The following is a 20,870-nucleotide window of genomic DNA, read 5'->3' as shown; positions in this document are numbered from 1 at the left end:
TATATGTGTCTGATTATCTGGCTGTAGAACGAGCCACAATTGCATAGGAGCAAAGGGACTCTCCGACCCCCCCAAATACAAGAATCAAAATCTCCCCCTACTCCAGAGTTATATCCGCCCTAATCCCCCTTCCCCGCCTGTCTCTATGTGTTGAATATGGCATGTTTCGGCTCTCATGAAGCCCGTCTATTTGAGCAAGGAGAGCCCCCCAATGTCATTCATTGTCTCGATTGCCACTTGCGTCCTGGTTCTCAGGAGCTAGCCGAGCACAGGGTCGTTGCATTTTTTCAAAAGAACTTCCCGGCAGGCTTGACAACCTCAACCTCGGAGCTGACCTCGTACTCGTCCCTCTCGACGAAGCGGGGGACGCCGTCGGCCTCGGGGACGAAGGCGGGGCCGGCGGGGCGGTCGAGGGCGTCGAAGCGGTGGCCGCGCTTCTTGGCCAGGACGTACTGGAAGGCCAGGCGGCAGCCCAGGGCGGCGAAGCCCCACAGGAAGCTGCCGACGGGGGCGGCGACGAAGGCGCCGAAGACGCTCCAGTCGTTGGCGTACAGGCCCTCGGAGATGATGAGCAGGTTGGCGGCCTTCTGGGCGTCGCCGTCGTAGTAGGCGAGGCCGAAGAGGAAGACGGTCAGGATGCCGCCGAGGCCGCCGGCGACGACCTCGAAGCCGCGCCACCAGTAGAAGCGGTCGCTGAGGCCGAAGACGAGGACGGGGATGACGGAGGCGGAGACGAGGTCCGAGATGAGGTAGATCTGCAGGATGGAGGGGGCCTTGAGGGCGATGACGACGGTGGGGACGATGAGGAGGACGACGGCGCCGCGGATCCACCAGATGTTGAGGCGGTTGCGGAACAGGTCGTTGGAGGCCGACGACACCATGGCCGACTGCAGGGTGTCGAAGGCGGCGGTGGAGAGGGTGCAGACCATGACGAGGACGATGCCGACGACCCAGGCGGGCATGCGCTGCAGCAGCAGGAAGAAGGCGACGGAGCCGCTGTCGGCGATCTCATCCAGGGGCAGGGCGCCAGACCAGGCGGCCACGAGGCCCGTGACGCCAACCATGGTGAGGATGCACAGGATGACGACGACGGCGATGGAGACGCCGACGCGAAGGTCCTTGTCCGTCTTGGAGGCGAAGGTGCGCAGCCAGAAGCCCGAGAGGAAGAAGTCGTTTGTGAGGATGCAGACGGGGAGGATGTACAGGAGCTGCCACCCCAGGAGCGTGGGCTTGAGGAGGCCAGAGGTCTCGATCAGGGAGGTGTCGATGTCGGTCTTGACACCCATCGTGATGGCAACGATGACGATCAGGCAGACGACCATGGCGCCCTGGAGGTTGTCCGTCAAGAAGGAGATGCGGAATCCGCCGAGGGCTGGTTGCCGTGTTAGTCTGGATCTGTGAGTGGAATGGGGGAGGCACCAGGTGAGATTATCGGAGGAGACGCGGGGACGTACAGGTGTAGATGGTGGTGATGAGGCACTGCACAATCATGACGGGGAGCCCGTCCAGGCTCGTCAGGGTGTTGACGACCTGTCCGATGGCGGACAGCTCAGCAACCATGTACAGGAACAAGGTAACGAGGGTCATGAAGCTGAGGTACAGCATGGCGACGGTGCCGTAGCGCTGTCTCGTCCACGCCGTGAGCACGAAACCCTCGGGTGTCTTGCGACGGATGATGGGGCCGAGAACGGCGAAGATGAGGAGCGGCAGCGAGGACGCCAGGGCGTAGACCATGACGCCCTGAATGCCGGTGATGGTGGCCAGTTCCGGGTAGGCGAACAGGATGCCGGAGCCGAGGGCTAGATGAGTCAGTACGACAAGCAGCATCAAGGGGGGGGACGAAGGGGGGGAGGAGAAAGAGATATCGGAGCGGCAGCACGTTTCCCACGCAAGCATTAACTTGATCGAGTAATTACGGTACAATCTCAGCTTCATTTCCACAAGAGGCGCGCATCTCCTCCGCTTCGGCTGGAGGGAGGGTGGATGCGCGCCGCTGCTTCAAATCGGCGCCCGTAGTGAGCCGCATCCCCGGTGGTCCCCTTTTTTCCGGGCCCGTCTCGGAGGATTCACCGTTTCCCTTCCTCGCCAGAGCACCTCCCCCGCCTGGCAGGGCAGGTGACCGGGCGATGAGGAAAGCGAGCAGGCCCGCCCGAGGCGGGCCGGAAAAGGGGCGAGGATTTGTTGTTGATCTTTTTGGGTTACGAACCTGCCTGTCAGTTTTTGCGTCACACCCTGAGCTCGTCTCATGATTTACTCTGACGGGGGGGCTCGAGAAGTCGTGATTCTCGTTCCGTCGAGCTTTTTTCAGCCGTCCGTCTTGCACGCGCATTGTCGTCGTCGTTGCGGGGAGGAAGAAAAAAGTTGTTGGTCTTGCTGTTCCGTGCCGTTCTGCCGCTCTCTTGTCTCTCTTAAAACAAGAGGGGATTTTTGCTGCCGGGCTAAGAAGCGCAGGTCTGGGCCCGCATCTTCTTCACTCACCAGAGGCGATGAAGTTCAGGGCCAGGGGGAAGGCTGCAGGGCGAGTGTTAGTTGCCGACGTGACCTAGAGGGTTTGTCTTCACGAATGATGGAGGGGCGATGACAACGGTAGCAGTCGCGTGCGACGCTTCAGCCGTCCGACTCCCGCCACATGAGGGGGTTTCTGACCCGTCTGAGTCCTGTTTCCAGAGAGGAACTCTCCTTTGGACTGATTGCGGAACTTCCACGCAATGGCAGTTCCAGTGACACTGCGACGGTGCCAAAAGTCAGCATCAACAGAGTCATCAACAGCGGACGGGGGGCTAGCAGGTATCCGAATCCTCAGAATTGGAGCCGTGCTGGTTCATACAGGAAGAGTGCATAAGTCACGTAGATGATGGCGTTGGACGCCGCGGCGGAGGGTTGGCCCATGTTTGCGATTGCTTTGCTGCTAGGGCTCTTTTGTGTCTTGCCGTGTGAGAGGAACCGACGGGAGTTGGCGATGCGCAAAAGAATGCTACCAAAGGGTTCTTCTTCTCGGTTGTGTTGAGGAAGAGAGGTGAGCGATGATACTTGAGCCGTGGCGTGAGAGAAAACTACAGGCGGGAGATTTGCACGCGCGCCAAATAAAAGTCAAAAAAATCCTCACGCGGCGATTACCACACCATCAAGTCACAGGCCTGCACTCGGAGAAGCGTAATTTGACATGAACAACCGGGGGGTGGCCTATCCTTTGACGGGATTAGTTGATGGACTGCCAAAGAGTGGATAGCCCGCGTGGGGGGGCGAGGCCGAAGCGATCAACTGGCCGACTGCGGCGGCGGACCATTCACAGCGGCACAGGTGAAGCGATGTGGAGGGGGATCCAACGAGGTGGTGGGGAGTCGCGCCGTTTCTTTAGTCTGGGCCCGGGGTTCTTTACGAGATGACAAGAAGCTGGGGGCGGAGAAGCTTCTACTACAAGAAGGTGAGCAGCAGCCAACTGCATCTTCTGCTTGTTGCCGAATTTTTATCATGGTTTTTCGCTGCGTCTGTTATCTAAACATCGGGAGGCTGTCTGTCTCCCGGCTAATGGCCTTACAGGGTACCTTAGGTAATCGCCCAAGTGGGTCTATCGGATCGGGAAAGGCCGCCGGTGGCCGCCACCGTGCCCGGGCTTCGAGTCTTTGCCCGTGCGTCTCCCGAGTTTGATTCTCTAATCGCCGTCGTCTTCGGCTTGGGTATTGTCGGCAAATGGCGCTTGGCGATACCTCGAAGGCTCCCCCGTCTGGAAGTTCCTGTGCATCTCGCCTCGGTAGCAAGATATGCACCTCAACAAGACACTGACGTGTGCTGAGAATCCAGGAAAGCTGTCAAGTGACCGGCACTGGATGCCGATCTCACTCAACCGTCGACTATTTCGTATTTCGGCCTGGGGATCCCAATGGGCCGTTGGCATGGGCACCGTGATTCTGGCAACCCATGGAACCAAGAGCATGCGTGCTCAGCGTCTTATGTTTCGTCCAAATGTTTCGGTCGAGACGTCACTTGTCACCCCAGCATCTCCGCATCTCAAACCATCGCAAGCGTCAATCGGAGATCTTGCATCGCGGCCCCATACCAGTCTGTCTCACCACTAGCCGCCCTATTGTGGTTAAGATCGGGATTTTCGGCCGCAAATGCTCTCCTTGCAGGTGATATCGGCAGCGCACCGTTCACATCGTGTGCTTTGGTTGCACCCTGAAACTTGATGTGTTGCCCTCCGGAGGGAGGTTTGCCAACCCGTCATTAGCCTGCCATTCAAACGTAACCACAAGTCGGGTCTACGGCGAATTCTCACTCTCTTCTCGACTCCAGGAGCGGAGCGGCTCCTTCAGGTAACTCAAGGTCTGGGATCTGAGACTTTGGATTCCTACAATCGAATTGCGCCCTAGCACACCAAATAGCAGCATTCGACTTGCATCGCATCGATGGACGCAAGCCGTGACTGACCCGGGCAAACCATCATGCCCCAGCGTATACCCATTATCGTACCAGATATCGTACCCAAAATCCCCATAATGCAGCAGCCCGTTCGCACTCGGCAACAAAACAGAAGGGAAAGGTAGGTGAGTAATAAGACAGAGAAATACCGTCCGATTCGGATCGATTCAAGCGCCCAGCGCACACAATGTTAACCAAGTAATACACTTTTTGAGGTCCCGGCCTCCAGAACTCCGTAATCCAACCCACCGCCCCTCAAAGGGCATGATGAACACCTGAAAAGTAAATAGAAAGTCCAAAAAAAAAAATTTGAAATCAAATGGGTATAAGGCGCGCCGCTCCCAGATGCTCTGATAAGCCGAAGATTTGCGTGGCAACATAATCCCAATTTCCGTCCCAACGCCGTGTGCGGGCAGAGAGCCTTTCTCGCCCGCCCAGAAACCTGCGCCAGCCAAAGGCGCCGTCGAAAGCAGGGTGTGTCGTAGTCGTAGTCGTTCTCGCGCCGAGCGTCTCATTCGTCTCGGTTGGGGTCGAACTTTGTTCGGTCGATCATGTGCTCCCAGGGCACCTCGGTCTTGACGCCCTTCTTCGTACAGCTCTTGCACATGGACGAGTCGTAGTCGACCTGTGTCACGACGACCTTGCAGCGCTTCTGGGTCTGGCTATATCGGTAGCACCATTCGGAGGCGCCGGTGAAGTGATGCCCGCAGGCATAGTTGCGTCGGTACCACTCGCACATGATGCGCGGGAGGGGGCGAGAGAGTTGGCGGTTGTTATAATCTGGAAGCTCATGTCAGCTCGGACGTCTCTGGGAACTCGGAATGTCAGGCGTACAGTTGCGAGGTCGATTTAGACGGGAGAAAGTGGACTTGGCATGACAACTCGGTCAAGGCAAGTGCAAGGGCTAACAGATACCGGTGAGCGAAAGAGCCTGTCAGACGACGTCCCGAGGTGCTGGTTCAGCGGGTATATGTAAGATCCTAAGCCCAGTGGCTGCAGCCAAAAGGGAAAAGGCCCGAGTGACATAGATCTCGGTTGCTATCCCTCGATCTCTCTATCCGGGATGCCTTGGCAGGCGCTGGGCCGGGGGCCTGACCTCGGAATGGTTTCTTTTGAAAATGGACATGTTGTGCATCGATGGCCAAATGACCAAATGACAAAGGGAACCGGGTGGGTTTTCCCTGTCTCAAACCAAGAGGGAAAAAAAGGAGGATAATTAGCCTTCGTTTTCCGCTCTCGAGTTGTCCCAAAAGCAACCCGGTTGCCCCAGGACTTTTGTCTCGTTCATCTCCCCGTTCGCGCGGGCCAGGGTAGGAAAAAAAAAGAGACCATTGTTGTCGCCGAGGGCACGCATTGGAATGAGAATTTCGAGTCAGACAGCACCCTTACCCCGACCTGGCAGACCAACCAGACAACCACGGGCCCTCTGTTAAGTGGCTTGGGCTGCGGAAAAAGCAAGTATCCTGTCCACGAGCCCAGAGGGAATGCAATGGTTTTGGACCAGCCCTTCGTTGGTCTACCTGGCCCGGCGCTATTTCCCCCCGGAAGGCGGCAATCCCAGCAATTAACAGAGACCCCGGCAAGATTAACGAAGAGGTGCTGGAGATGACACTGCAGCATGATGTTTGGCCCGGATGGCCGAACCCCCCAATCAACTCGAGAGCGGGCGAAGATCTCGGTCTCGACAAAGACCCTTGCTCTGCCACGCGTGGAAAACCCCCGATGACCTGCGGTGGTATCCAAGATTCGGGCATCGAGATAAAGGGGAAATTTGGCAACGGATAACCGATATTTCCCCCCCTCTCTTCGTTGATTTGAATCGCCGGGCGACGCACAGTCGAGCGGGTTTCGCTAGTGGAGCTGTCATACGGCGATAATGTGAGATGTGATAGCGTCCGATGTGGTTCCGCGCGATTGGGGCGGACGATCGCCCGCGTAACCCACCCCACGAGCCTTGACCCGGGTCTCTGTGGACACTGAGCCGGGTCTCGAAATGGGTGTCCACAGAGACCACGGGCGGGAAAAGAAAGTGCGCCGTGGCAACGATAGCTTGAAGTGAGGGAGGGACACACGCACACACGCACGCGCACATAATCTTTTTTTTTTTTCTCTCCTTACACTTGGGATGCTTTCCCGTGAGAAACGAGTCTACAAGACACATACCCCCACACCCTTATGACGCTCATTTTGAAAACCATGACGGACCGGGAAGGGCTGGGCGGGTATGGAACTGGGCCTTGCCAAGGTGAGTTGAGACATGATGGGGGAGGCATGCAGAGCCAGAGCTGGGGTAACGAGAGGGAGAAGGAAGGGTCCCTATAAATGAATTGTTGATCCATCCATGTGGGCGGTCGGAGCCTCCCTTGGGATCAAGACAGCTCAGCTCATCTGCCAAGATCACTCAGTCTCCGCCGCACCGCAGCCGGCCAGCCGCCTTCAATTTACGACGAATATCGAGATTCTCGCCTGTTCGGGATTTGGACCGGAGCCTATCAGTCACCGGGAAGGAAACAGGTCTTGGAAAGGAAACAAGAAGGAAGGGTCCGTCTGTGTAACCAGTGACAAGCAGCCCTGGAAATCGCCGGGTCTGACAACGACAGACCAACGACGACATCTCGTGAGCCTTGCCTTCAACCCCACCGAGCATCGGCAGCAGAGAGGACTACCCACTCAGACCAGCCAACCAACCGAGAACTGACATATCACCCGCAGCTACCGGTACAAGCCCTCGCAAGCCCTCCTTACTCACCCCCCCACTCCCCTCTGCGACATCTTCGCCCTAGTGTAGCCGCCGCCGCCATGCAACTCCACCCGCGAACCAGCACGCCCAAGGCCTCGACGGTCCTCCGTGATTTCCTCAACCAGGCCAAGTGTATCTGCTGCACGCTGCGCGTGGTGGAACTGACCAAGCACCGCGCCGTTGTGGAATGGGGCACGGTCCCGTACTTCACGGCGAGGGGCCGGCGGGCCGACTTCGTCTACTACACGGCCGAGCGCGTCGCCGACATCCGCCCGGAGGTGCTCCGGACGTGGAAGGGCCACAACGAGCCGGCCGAGTGGGTCCGCGACCGCCTCCGCGACAGCTGGCTTGTCGAACAGCTCGTGTACTGGGTCGAGTACCTCGAGGAGTGGAAGTTCTACCGCGAGTGGTACGTTTTCAAGCCGGAGCTGTTCGAGGGGAAAGTTCCCGATGTACTTAGTCCCGGATGCGCGGGCTGCGTCAAACCCCATTGGCCGGGCGGGTTAAGACGACGGGCTTCGTCTTGCTCTTAGGTTTCTTGGGAAGGGGAGGGCAGGGGAAGGGGGGGTGAGAGTTTGTGGGCAGAAGGCCGAGGCAGGTATTGGGAGAGGTCGCCTGGGTGAGGGGGGGCCACGAGAGGAAAGAGAGCGAGCGGTAAAAGGGGCTGGGACCAAGGGTTTGTTCGTTCGTCTTCATTTTTTCGATTCTTTGGCGGGAAGTTTAATCCTCGGCTAGTGCGCGAGGCTCGGGCCTACAAGGTTTAATTGTCGTTTGTGATATCATTTTTCACCAAGTGATTCAGGCAACGGTGGGTGTAGTGCAGGAGGGGGCGGATGGCTGGATGGGTGCAAGGAGGGCGAGTTCTGGCAGACTAGCTTGCGTGAGCATTTAGGTAGCTGTAGCTTAGCTTTAGCTTAGCCTAGGTTAGCTTAGGTAGAGTAATAGCAACTCTTGTTTAATGCACTCCGGGTCATACGGACGTGGCATTTGGCTCTCCGGCCAGGGAACCGTGGAATCCGGACATTACATGCAAGCCCGGCGGCACATACATAGCATAGCCAACACTTTTCTGGACACTGCAGCCTTACTCCTCCGCCATCCCGCCGCCCCCTCCTCAACCGAAACCCTCTGTTTCCCTCTCCAGATACGCCGCCCACACTAAATCTAGCCTTCTCCTCTCACGCCCAACATCTGCATGCCGGTCTCACCCTCGTCCCCAGTAACCCTGCTAGCCTGGCAATCAAGGGATGCGAAGTCAAGATGAGCCAAGACATTGTGGGTCCCGCGCGGAACCAGGTCCCCTCTTTCCCCGAAGATCCCAGGCTCCCTCTCCTCCCCTGTCCTACCACGATTTAGATCCCTTCCCGCCACGCTGCAAATGTGAGTGCATTACCTTCGATCCCGGGTTCATCGTAAAACAAAGCAAAAGGAATATCATAGAGCCAAACCCTCAACTTACGTCGGAATGAATAGACACGCCTTCCGGTCGTCGGCGGCACTGTGGTCCCTGCTCCCCGGAAGACCGGGCGGCGACCCCCGGTGCTTGAGGACGACCACTGGTCATCCCGATCGAGTAATCCTGGTGGCTGTCAACAGAAAATCACGTTGGACTCTATTCATCCTTTGGGCTCTCGTCTTGGCTCGTTTCTCCTGCAGCCCATGCACGTTTCCTATCTGCCCTCCCTCGTTGTTCGGTTGGAGCATGGCATGCCACGCCTTCAACGTCTCCCGGGCGCCCTCATCCTGGCGTAACCCCATGCTTGACCATCTTTTTCATTGGGCCCGTCTCCGGGAGTCCTCCCGCACCAATGCAGATCTTTCGTCGTTTTCATCCAGCGGGGACAAAACACTGCTGAGGCACGTCAACAGGGACATGCACAACATGATCACGGCCAACCACGTCGAGACGCCGCTCCTCTACGGGGCGTGTCCGACTTGCCTCCCCCCCAATCGCGTTTTCGTTTCCAGACCAACTTCTCAGCTCGGCGTTGTCAGGTTAAGGTCCAAGCCTAACGTAGCATACCGTCATCCCGCCCGTAGTTTCCTTCCCCTTGTTTTCTTTTCGTCATCCCACCTGCTTTTGTTTTCGTTTGGTCTGCTCTCCTTGCATGACATTCCCCAAGGCGCCACTTCGCGGGAGTCTCCGTCCTCGAAAGAAAAATTATCCTCAACTCAGCTCCGGGCCTGAATCCACATCATCTTGCTCCCTGGCCGCCCGCCCGCCCCCCCAAAGCGCCTCTTTTTGAGCCTCAACGTATCCCTTGCTTGGGCAACTCTGCTTCAGTGCTTGGGTCTCGGATAGCGACATGATCAACGGGATTAGGGTGATCTGCTTCGAGTCACGAGATAGACATGTGTGAAGCACGATCACTCAGCCCAAGATCCGAGACCGTAACTTCTCTTCCCTACCAAGACAATCTCCAAGATGGTTAAAGAAAATGATGGAAAAAGCAATTATAGCGCCAAGGATCGGAACGCCGTCCTTTCGATCCCATCACGTCCCCTGCCACTCATCCCTTCACAGCATCCATCCCTGTCACACGGCAAGGGTAACGGGCGTCACCCAAAAGTGACACACTGGTGGGTGGGGAGGAAAGTGACACACACAACACTAACACCACCCACCTTATTGAAACAAAATTGCTCACATAAACAGTTGAGTGAACAAATAACGAAGAGAGGAGAGACTTGACTGCAAACTCGCGGTAAGACACATCATTGGTTGGGACTTTTTGTCAGAGTTTCGAGGATGCTGTGCCTCGAAAATGCTATTCGTTACTGTTGTTCAGCATGTGTGGTGGTGTTAACAGTGTGGCTGTATCACTTTTCCCCCATCTGATTGACACATCATTTGCCCAGCATCTGTGCGTCGTACGCGCCCCCTCCTTCGCCTCTCCCCTTGCGCAGGTGTGTGCATACCCCGATCTCGAGATATCCGCCTCCTCACCGCCCATCGGCTTCCCTCGGCCTCGTTGCTTTCTCCAATTCCGCCCCCATGAAGCAGTCTCTCTCAACTCGTGGCACGGAGAAATCCAGTGCCGACAGCAGCAGGTCGGACGATTACCCATATTGGACGCGCATCCTAATCTGTAGATCATTTGCTCTCCTCCTGAAGGCAGCGCACCAAGGCATGTATGTCATGTATGACGGGTGGTGGAGCAATGATGCCGAAATTTCGATGGCAGTCTGCCCGCATACGTGGCTTGCGGGCTTGCGTAGCAATGGGTGCATAAAAAAGTCCTGCCTCTGTAGCATAAGCGTCCTGCATGAGACATCCGAGATGCAGCATCTCGACCAACCATGCGATCGGGGTTGAGATCAGCCACCGATTCCGTACTATCGACAGGCGGACGACAGGGAGCGATATAAGTCGTAGCCTACAGCTGCCGTGCGACGACGCATCGCAGATCAAACATACATATTCAAATTTCCACAGTACGTGATTACCTCTCTGTCTCGATGCCCCCGTCATGCGCCCGTCGTGATGGAGAAAGAGCACATTGTCGGGAGGCAAGACAAGATCGGACGAACCGACGCACGAGGCCTTGGGAAAAAAACATCAGATGACGGGAAGATCGGCATGATTCCAATTATTCCAGTCTTCCTTCCGCCAAAACATGCTTTCCCGCGCGAGATTCGGAGCGGTAGCTTCTGCCATGCAAACGTGTGGCCGGCCAGCGTCCCTCTTGTCCTTTTCTGCGTGCTGCGAAGGATCGAGGAGGCCAGGGATGCAGAAGCGGTAGAAAAAGCAAAACCGCAGCCCGCCCCGTTTGTGATGCAACCCCTACCCATTGAAAAGTTTCCAGAAAAGCAACAACCACGTGGTGAGTCGTGAGAGCATCCCGGAATGCCAACGCACACAGCTGCGCGACAACCCCCCGGCAATCTCGGCCTTGTGTCGCGGTGTCACCGGCCAGCTAGTGGGAGAGCCCCTTGGTAAAACTACCATCCACTCTAAAAATGGAGATGCAGAATGTCAGAATCGGGGAGGAAAACAAGGCCCGCGCCAAGGTTGGGACGTGGAAAACGAACCTTTAAAGTCTCGGCCACGTTCCGTCAAAAAGCCGCCGAAGGGAGACCGACATTTGATCGGGGTGGGAAGGGGGTGTAAAAAAAGACATTAAACTTTTATCAAGATTCTTTTTCATCGACCCCCTTCCTTCACACCGCCCTGTACCTCGTACATCACCGATCAGCTCATTACAAAACCTTGATAGATCTTCCCTCCACCGCCTCGCCTCGTCTCGCCTGTTTACCGATGACGACTTCTTTTCTTTTCCTCCGTAACGCCAACTTTTTTTTTCATTACTTATAACTTTCCGTCCGGATCTTCCCTGTGCTTTCCGGTCGAGGCCGTCGAAGAATAATCATGGAGGGGGGATTCTCACGTCACTGGCGCCGATGAGGCGAGACACTAGGGCGCTTTCTGAAATAAGAAAGCAATTCCCTTGACCGTTACACAAAGTCCTTGCTCTGACACACAAGGGGTCCATCTCGACCCTGACCGTGAACTCGTTCCTGCCTCGTTCCCGCCCGATGGGCAGCGCGGCGATCCCTCGGGTCATCTGCTGCTGGCTGCAGCCTTGGGTTGCGAAACATCGGATGACATGTCGGCCGTACCGAGGTCGAGAAGGTTCTAGACCCGGGGTTTGCAAAATGTGCTGACGTCGATGACGGGCTCGAGACGAGATCGCCGGGGGTACCAAAAGGTCATTCGCGGACCATCTGTTGTACGGTGAATATGCTTGGCCTGGCTCCTTTGGTGCTTGCTTCAGGCGGTGAAGGAAGTTGCCATCCGAGTTATCCGTTGTCGGCGGCCATTGTCAACAGGGGCAAATTGGAATTATGACTCTCTCTCGATAGAACGCCCAGAAGTCCCCCGTCGTGCGAGTGCTCCCATCGAGGCCTAAACTCGAGCGACTCTTGTGATCAGTGAGTCTTTTTTGTCTAAGACCTGATGTAAAAATAACAGGCGCATCCCTAACATGAGCGAACCCTTTTCTTTCCTTGGTGATGCATTATAATGGCAAACTCGCTGTGAATTTATTTGACGTACAAATTTGATTCAGGGGACGCCACTTGCCGAAGGGCTCGACGGTGCTAGCTGGAATAACCATCCACCGTTGAATTCTCTTCATCTCAATGGCTACGCGTTGTGCGAAAGGCGGTCCTGAAACATTGGTCTCTAGGTTGCTCACTGGCTGAGAAGAAGCTCCGTCAAAAAGGGGGTTGAAGTACTATCTGGAGCAGGTTACAACTTGATCATAGTCGCCGAGGATGGTATCCTCCGGGGGTAATTTGTGCGCGTCACCACAAGTCTTTAAACAGAGAAGTATTTACAGGGTCTACAGCAATTATGAGAGGCCCTGCGAATTCAGCAACTGGGAGAATATCGTACTAAACCAGCGGCGGGAAACAACGAAGCCATTCTTTGAACAATTGCCAAGATTGATGATGTGTAGATGTCCACAATACGAAGCACTGCCGTTGGTTTGTGGGTTTTCAAGATGTATCTGAGACTTTATACAACCGCCATTCTGACTAGTTTTTCACCGGCTGTGTTTCTGGAAGGGTCGAAAGAGGAATTATTGATTCTCTAAAAAGGTTCAAGAGACTCTTCTTAAGAAGGTGAAAGATTCAGAAGTTCTGCCTAAATGCTATACATAAACACTCTTTACGATAATGCAACACTGAAGTGATGTGGAGGAGTTTGGATGAATATCGTTTACAGTAGATGGTGACTTGTGATATTGTGCGGTGCAGAATAAAACCACTCATATGACACTGTAGGCGGAAACCCAATCGTATGATGAGAATTGGGTCCCTAATACCCAGAACGTTTAAGTTACTCCCCGCCACAACAGGGTTGTGAGCTACATCTACATAGCTTTTACATATGAAACCAAAGGAACAGACCTCTGTTGAGAGTCGTCTCCCAAGCCCCAAACGTAATTCTGGTTGCCGGGCTTTCCGTGGGAATAAGTGACTCCGGCACCGCTGATGCCGGGACGACCAGTGGGTCTGAAGGCCGGACGCTGCGGCAGCACTCGGGTCACACATCAAAGCTTGTTGCCGCAGCATGCTGACAGCAGTTCGTTACTCAAAGTTTCACCTAAAGCAGAATTTATGTCCGCTTCAGAGACAGACGATCCAAAGAAAGTCACTATAAGCCTTACGGCGTTCTGGTGTTGTCTCATTTTGGTGTAATGAGGTTGAGTTCGGTACATTTTTATCTTTAATGCCAAGTGAGGATTGACTGAAACAAGACCTAAATTGTGACCCAACAAAAATCAGGAATGGAATGCAGAGCTTTGTATATGTATGCCAAGATCGATTGATTTACGGCATTAACCCTTGATAACATGACTATTCTAATTGGTAAACAGCGAAGAAAAGCTTTGCATTTGACAAACGATCGGGACCATCTTTGAACAAGGCTCGCCTCAACAGTTATTTTCCTTCTTTCGACTAACGACCACCGACAGATACCGCGTATAAGAAGTATCAGTTCGGGATGACTGACCATGTTTCAGCCGTGAATTCCAATTGTCTGGATAATCTCAAAGCCTCGGGATCTACGTATATCTTAAGGCCCATGTTTGGTTGACCGATATTGTACACCCTGAAAATAACATAAAGGCTGCCGCTGTTTTCCATAATAGCATTTGCTTGCATCTGTAAGGGTTTTAGCTATTGCTTGGTTCTCTCGCGTAATGTGTGGCGTGGGGGTGGGGAGTACGGACTCGTTGATATTGGGCTTTGCTCATGTAAAAAGGCGTCTCGCAGCGCATAGTGGTGGTTTTAACCTCTATGAAATACTTGGGGTGTCGACTGCCCATCCAAGGCTCAGGTATGTAGCCCTTGCTGACCAGGATAGATGTCAAGTTTAATCCGGTGTCCTCATAAACAATGTCTGAAGTTTCTCTTCCGGACCATGGATTCATGCCTGCGTATTCTGGATGCACTGTGACATATTTTCTGATGGTGCTCTGCCAGTTGAATGCAGAGAAGTTGGGCAGTGACCCTTGGAAGTTACCGGGAGCCGACAGATGAGACAGCAATTCAAAAACCTGGTTTCTTATCGTTAATTTTAATTATATCGTAAGTTGCTAGAGGATAATCTTACGTAAAGTTCGCCTGCTGCGCCAATCTTGCAGTCTCGCTCTATTTGTGGCACCGATCGAAGCCCAAAGTCCCTTTCGTGACTTGAATCGTGTAAATCTGCTTCTGATTGACTGGTATTTGACGCATCATAAATAGGTATGGTATCTCTTCTTCCTCGCGCGATGACGCTGCTCAAAAGAGCTACATAGCGAGCTTCATTGACTGATAGACCCGCCGAGAAAGGCACCGGAGATGGTGTCGGGGTAATAGAAGCGCGACCTGAAACAGAGTGCTGCACATAAGCAGGTAATAGTTGATGGTTCCTTGAAGCAATTACTGCATCTTCTGTGGCTGATGGGCTCATCGCTGTTGAGGAACCTTCGGATGCGTCCGAAGCAGTTTCCCAGGCAGCGTCCGAGTCATTGTCGTCCGAGTCATTGTCGTCCTGGTCGCCAATTGAGACGCTTCCCTGTATCTCATCGGTCCTAAGACGAACAGTTTCGTCTAGTTTGGGAACTTCGACAGACACTATGCCGTTCTCTTCCAAAGCTCTGCTTAACCTCGATCTCGGGGCTAGCAGAATGTCTCTCGTGGCGTCAACCCCACTCTGAGTAATAACCTGAGAAATCTGTGTGGCTGGATCTGTCATCATCCAATCAAACAACTTCCGAGAGAGCGAGTTGTTGAACATGTATTCTTGGTCGTCTGGATCTTGTGGAACATAGATCTTCAGCCCCGACTGGTCTCCATTTATATGGAGGGTTGTCCTTTCCCCCTGAATGACATGAGAGATTCCATCTTGACTAAGATGAAGGTCGGAGGAGATACCTTTGGTGCTGCAAATTCTGGCATTCCTCAAAACACTGTAAAATGATTCCATATCTCGTCCTGTGCTTGAGCGAGGACTGTTAAAATGCACAGAAACCCTACCATATTCATTGTTATTATGTTTCAAGATGCCAAAAATAAGACAGAAACAAACCTGAGAAGAGCGTGTGCCCGATTGTAAATCTGCCGTTCTGGATTTGTCGTCGGCAAGTCCCCTCCACCATGAAACGAGGTTATCTCTTTGACACAATAGGCGAGATATCTATCCATAAGTTGCGTCCATTCGAAAAATGGCCGGAGTTTGGCGACCTCTTCCAAGGTGAAATCAAGGAACTTTACTTTGCTTCGGAATGAATTTCTCAGTGGCTCCCGGTCGACTATGAAGAACTCAGTGCGTCTTGATTCGAGAGTAATATTGCCGTCTGGGTGCATGATAGGGAAAATCCGGCTTCCGGAGATGACTTTCGAGGTTGGAGCGTTTGCGCTAGTGGGCAGAAGTGAGTTTACCGTCCAGATTGACTCTTTGACTTCTGGCACAAGAGCGGATGATGTAGCTCCAGCCTGTTTCAATTCATCAATTGCCATGGCAAGATCGACCGGCTTAACTCCAAGAAATTTGACAAAGAGATCTTCCAAATCTTCATAATCATCGTTGAGTGATACCCTATCTCTGAGTTTGGTTGCAGTAGACCAGACGCATTGTGACACTTTGTGCCATGATTCCCTGCCATCAGAGCGTACGTATATGAGTGCTTCATTCTCAAAATCCGCCCTGTAACAAAAGTCAACAAAACTGAAAATAGTGGGGTTTCTAATTCGAATATACTAACTTGAACTGGTCCTCGTCTGTCGATGGGATACCGGACCTCAAAGAATCCAGAGCTTGGTAGATGTTCCCAATGATGTCACTGTTATCGCATCCCGATGCCTTGAGTTCTTTCAACTCGTCAATATAGATCTCCCACGTGCAGTCACTGATACCCAGTGTCTTCTTAAAGAAATGGGAGAGGCTGGAACTGAAGTCGCCATCTGAGGCAATGAAAGGCTGGTATAGCCGCTCCAGCACATGTTTCGTCTCCAAGTCTTGTGGCGCGCTCCAAACGCAATCGCTAGGAAAGGCCATATCCAGGCCAACACCACTGCCTGAGGGGAAAATGATGTATGGTGCTTCAGAAAATATGAGCCTAATAAAGTCAGAATTTGAGAAAAATTGAATTAAAGAATTCTGGGCAAACCTGATCAATTCCCTAGCATGATTTCGGTCTTCGCTGTCCTGGTATTGTGTTTGTATGTGAATGTAGAGCCTTAGCAATTTTCTTATGCTTGCCGGGCCACTATCTTCCAAAAGTCCTTCGCATGAATATATGAGCATATCCAAAGCAAATTCAAGATCGGTTTCCGGGATTCCAGCAGAAAGCTGGGTCAGTAAGTCTTTCCACTGGGGCGGGATTGTGTCGTGAATTGTCTGCTTATCTAGCCACAGCCATGGGAAAAAGGCGCCTTGCTCAACATAACGCTCTACACGACGCTCCAATTCTGCCGTAGGAAAATATGTGTATTGTAGAAAAGCCTTGCGATTGCCTCGACAGAGTACCTCTGTGTCTTGAAGGCAATCAACGAGCTGGTCTTGAAGTTTCTGACCAGAGAGGCTGTGCCACGACAAAAGACAGCCCATAAACTTCTCCGGTCTATGACACTGGATATATCTTGCATGCGAGTTTAGACCGTTTGGTTCGATGGAGAAACCAACATGTCTCTCTACTCCAAGTTTCTCATGAAACCATGAGATCCACGAGAGTTCTTGATTTTCTGGTGTACTGGGACTATTGTTGAAGTACTCTTCGTTGACGAATGAAACATCAAGACCAGGTGCGCCATCGCCCGGATTCGGCCCAGGATCAGTCTTTCTGAAGACCTCCCAAGGGCCGTATGGCTCGTTGTTAACGACGAACATATGCCTACGGCCAAAAATGGAATGAATTATACTGGATTTTTGGTTGTAAATTGGTACCGATAAATATTCCTGGTCCTCTTGGTTCAAATGGTCGGTCTTGTAAAGAAAAGTAAGATGTTCTTTGGAGATCTGGAGAGTAACGCCTGGGGCGGAGGGTCCAAGGATTCCACCAAGGTACCGACTGAATATCTTTTTACGTACAAGGTTTACTGGGGCTGTCTTCACTCCTAACAGCTCAAATAGTTTGATTCGATGAGCGAGTGTTACAGTTTTCGCCAGCAACTGTATATTGACACCCGAGGGAATTTCTATGTCGCCGATCTTTTGGAAGTAGACCGGATCAAATGAAGATGAGACCCAAATGTTGTTTTTCAGAGGAATAAGATCCAGCATTCTTAGGTCCGCCATGTCTTTGACCCAGTTATTTCTGAATGGAGTTTGAAGCAATTTCGCGGCTCGCAGATGCCAACTGTCAGCGGTAAAGGGCGACTTCATCCGAGACAATCCAGCTCTTTTGAGGTCGTCTTTGATCCATTTGAATATATGGTGCCATTTGGCATAGCCCAGCCCATAGTCGCAGAGGATATCGACGTCGGCTTCGCTGTAGCTTCTCGAAATTATCTGCCCTGGGCCATCTTCGTCGAATAAAGGAGCACCGTCCTCGTCCATGAGGGACGGTTGAATACGGAGAAGATCTGTTAATGCGTGTCGATTATTCGTCTTTTGGTCGCATAGCACTGGGGCCTTTTTCACGTTCAGGGTAATTTCATTTACCAAGCGAAGCCAAAGCGACCCCCAGTTTCTGTTTTGTTTATCGGGCAAGTATCTCATCCACTGATATCGCAACGTTTCATGCTCGTAAAACTGCAGGGCAGCTTTAACGAACGCTTTGGCGATGCCATCGAGCAATCCAATGTTGCGAATGGAGTCTTGAACAATGTCTTGCCTATTGGCATTCGTAACAAAATCGGCTTGGATTAAGAAGGTGAACCCAGCTTTTCTCACCGGGAGAAAAGCGAAGATGTCCTGAGGATCAACGATGGGAATAGATTGCGCTGTCAGTGGAAATGCGAGAACAATCCGCGATATCGAATAAGCACGGGTGGCTTCTTCTGTCGCAGAGTAAGTCCTGTTATCATTTTTGGCAAGATTTGTTGCGTCATAGTTTGTGACGTGAAAGTGCTTGATGTTCTCTTGTGTAGTGTTGTTGTGGGTTTTCAATCTCGTAAGAGTTGCATGGTTCTCCTGCGAACGGTCGATTGAATACGTCGTAGATGAAATGGTTTGTCCCTCGTCGTAGAAATAAACATGAATCCTTTGGATATTCTTCAAAAACAGAAGAATAGTTTCTTGAAGCTCGTCAAACTGTTGCTGGATAGTTTCTCGAGCTTTGGCCAGCAAAACTGGGCCACCAGTCTCCAGGAGGTACAAGGTGATTCTCGTTAATGGCGACGGTAGCTCTTCATCGGGGTCCTCCCAAACCGGCGAGATCATTCCCATTCCCGAGTCCCCACTCTTGTGTCTGAAGGAGAAGGATAATTCACCGGATTGGATATGGACTTTCCAAGCTGCCATGAAGACGGACTTGAAGCCAATTCCCTTTTCCCCAATGTAGCCCTGAGCTCCCGACTTTGAGCTCTGGCCGATGGAGCAAATCGCCTCAAGGTTTTCGGAAGTAAATCCGTCCTCATTGCATTCCAAAACAATTCGATCAGGATGTATGTGGAACCAGACGACCGGAACCGTGCGCAACGCTGCAGCTTTCTTGTAGCTGTTGTCGTCGGCATTTTGGAGAAGCTCAAATACGAAGCGAGCCTTGCTTGAATAGAGATTCTTTGCGAGGCTGGATGATGTCAGATTTCATAGCCTTCCCCCAGTTGATGCTTAATCAGAATGAAGAATAACATACGCTATGGCAGAGGTTCCAATCAACGTGTCTTTGCTGAGTAGGGCTTCTTCGACCTCCCGGCGTTGTTCTGGAGGGATCGTTTGCAAAAACTCATATGAAAGATATCCATGGTTTTTTGCAATATTGCGTACCAAATCCTTGGCGTGTTGGCGGCTGTTTGGGAGGGCCATTGAATTGAGGAAATTATGGTAGAAAGGAGGGAAGGGAAGGAAGTGATCCGCTTTGAATACGTTGATATGTGTGAGGCAGCCCACCAAAGGAGCATAATCCGGGAGTGTGATAAAGAAACATCAAGAGAGAAGTAGGAAAGCTTAAAAATCGAAACCAATGAATTTAAAGACAGTAATTTGCAGCAGGCAACAGATGGTGAGATAATCCTAGAACTGATCCCTCCTTAAAAAAATTTAGTGTCACATGGGTGTGACAACCTTTACAGAGAGCACTCTCAGAACCATCGGAACTCATGACACCATTGCCAACTGTTGCGTTGGTTCAATTTAGACATGCACCAACACACCCTTGCCCAACCCCTGGATTCTGTTTCGTGCTGCATAGACTAATGCAAGTACACGGCGCAGCACCTGCATCGACCCCTTTTATTACTCACCCTTACAACTTGGGAGAACACCCATTTATCACGGCGTTTGGTTTGACAAGTTTCTCCTGGGAACACAAACGACGTAAATGTTGTTCAAGGAATCTTCGGAGGCTAAACTGCAACTGGCTGTTCGCTTTAAAGGTCGAAGTGTCTCGATGTATATTGCTAGCAAGCTGTGACTCCGGGTGAAGAAGTTGTCGTGCAGCGGAAATCACCCGCGATGATGCAGGGTGCCGATAACAAACTTGCATCAGCAATCAATCCTCAGGGGTGATCCGAACCTAGAATTTGGATGCTATAATTTCTATTCATGTCATCTACAACGATTAACAGCTTCAGTGACCTCGGCGCACAACGACAAGTGTGCCAACGCCCTACACTCGATAGGTTAAGTCAACAGGAAGCAAACTCGGTTCCCAGCGGCGTATCGAGATTAGCACTACTCCGAGCCTGCCCCGGAATGCGCGTGTTCATCATTACCGAGCAACGAGCAAATGTCTTCGCAGAAAATACGATGACCATAGCACTGAGTACAGAGTACACGCCCATTAAACTAAACGTACTTCGCAGGAGCGCGTTCGGTCAGATGCCTGTTCGACAAGTTCCATTGAGCTGAAGTGTGATGGATCATGGATCATGGATGAGATGAGATGATATGCAAGGACCTGAGTCAGAGGATGTTGATGTATTCGTAGAGGGCAGGCTTCGGAAATCCTCGGGTAATCAATCCTCTGAGGAACCCCTGAGATCCGCCGGTGCTTGGAGGAGTCCACTGTGGGACCTTTGTTCGCTGAACCAACAGAAACGATTTTCACAAGATTTATAGATCGGCAACGCAAAATTAAGATTGCACCAGCGCTCCATAGTTAGAACATTAGCAAAAACTCGATCCCGCACGACCCGCGGAAAACAACGTTGTTACGTGAGACGGTTTCATTTGTAACATATTCACACAGCGCTAGCGGGGAATGTTGAAAACCGAGGCGGTACTGAGCCAAACAATACCAAGAGTAAATATATGGGCAAGACCTATGCAAATGCATCCTTAGCTATGCAGTTGTAATGCAGCTGCTAGGTACGTCTCTGCATTGATGCCGCGAGGCCGTCACTACCAATGTAGAATTGTTGGGTTACTCGGCCAGAATACGGGCAGGCGGTCAGGCGGCGGGCAGCGGCAGCAGTAGAGACCGGAGATTCTACCTCCGGGCTGTCAACGGCGATATCTTCAACTGCTGCTTCCGCTGCCTACCTTTCGCGCCTACCTTTCGCTTTTTCTCTTCAACAAACAACGGATCACAGCTTTCGAATGCAGAGGCTA

General features: G+C 52.4%; 4 protein-coding genes across 4 annotated transcripts; 1 reads left to right on the top strand and 3 right to left on the bottom strand.

The window, feature by feature from the left end:
* Nucleotides 1–287: 287 nt before the first annotated feature.
* On the bottom strand, nucleotides 288–2,889 carry EsH8_VIII_000913 (uncharacterized protein; the record flags this gene model as incomplete). The annotated part of the gene is made up of 5 exons (XM_083269955.1): nucleotides 288–1,372; nucleotides 1,455–1,799; nucleotides 2,479–2,511; nucleotides 2,647–2,726; nucleotides 2,828–2,889. 5 exons carry the CDS (start codon nucleotides 2,887–2,889, stop codon nucleotides 288–290), a joined length of 1,605 nt encoding a protein of 534 aa, XP_083129723.1.
* Nucleotides 2,890–4,930: 2,041 nt separating this feature from the next.
* On the bottom strand, nucleotides 4,931–5,158 carry EsH8_VIII_000912 (uncharacterized protein; the record flags this gene model as incomplete). Its single annotated transcript, XM_083269954.1, has 1 exon — nucleotides 4,931–5,158. The coding sequence occupies one exon, from the start codon at nucleotides 5,156–5,158 to the stop codon at nucleotides 4,931–4,933; it is 228 nt and encodes a 75-aa protein (XP_083129722.1).
* A 2,060-nt stretch (nucleotides 5,159–7,218) lies between these two features.
* EsH8_VIII_000911 (uncharacterized protein) lies at nucleotides 7,219–8,515 on the top strand (the record flags this gene model as incomplete). The annotated part of the gene is made up of 2 exons (XM_083269953.1): nucleotides 7,219–7,568; nucleotides 8,380–8,515. 2 exons carry the CDS (start codon nucleotides 7,219–7,221, stop codon nucleotides 8,513–8,515), a joined length of 486 nt encoding a protein of 161 aa, XP_083129721.1.
* Nucleotides 8,516–13,663: 5,148 nt separating this feature from the next.
* Nucleotides 13,664–19,124, bottom strand: EsH8_VIII_000910 (uncharacterized protein; the record flags this gene model as incomplete). Its single annotated transcript, XM_083269952.1, has 7 exons — nucleotides 13,664–13,834; nucleotides 13,903–14,229; nucleotides 14,286–15,189; nucleotides 15,246–15,863; nucleotides 15,922–16,275; nucleotides 16,327–18,888; nucleotides 18,955–19,124. 7 exons carry the CDS (start codon nucleotides 19,122–19,124, stop codon nucleotides 13,664–13,666), a joined length of 5,106 nt encoding a protein of 1,701 aa, XP_083129720.1.
* Nucleotides 19,125–20,870: the final 1,746 nt, after the last annotated feature.

Source organism: Colletotrichum jinshuiense, chromosome 8 (assembly GCF_051148585.1).
Source record: "Colletotrichum jinshuiense chromosome 8, complete sequence".
Lineage (NCBI taxonomy): Eukaryota > Fungi > Ascomycota > Sordariomycetes > Glomerellales > Glomerellaceae > Colletotrichum > Colletotrichum jinshuiense.
Note: the sequence above shows the minus strand (reverse complement) of the source record. Positions and strands in the feature narration are given on the sequence as shown.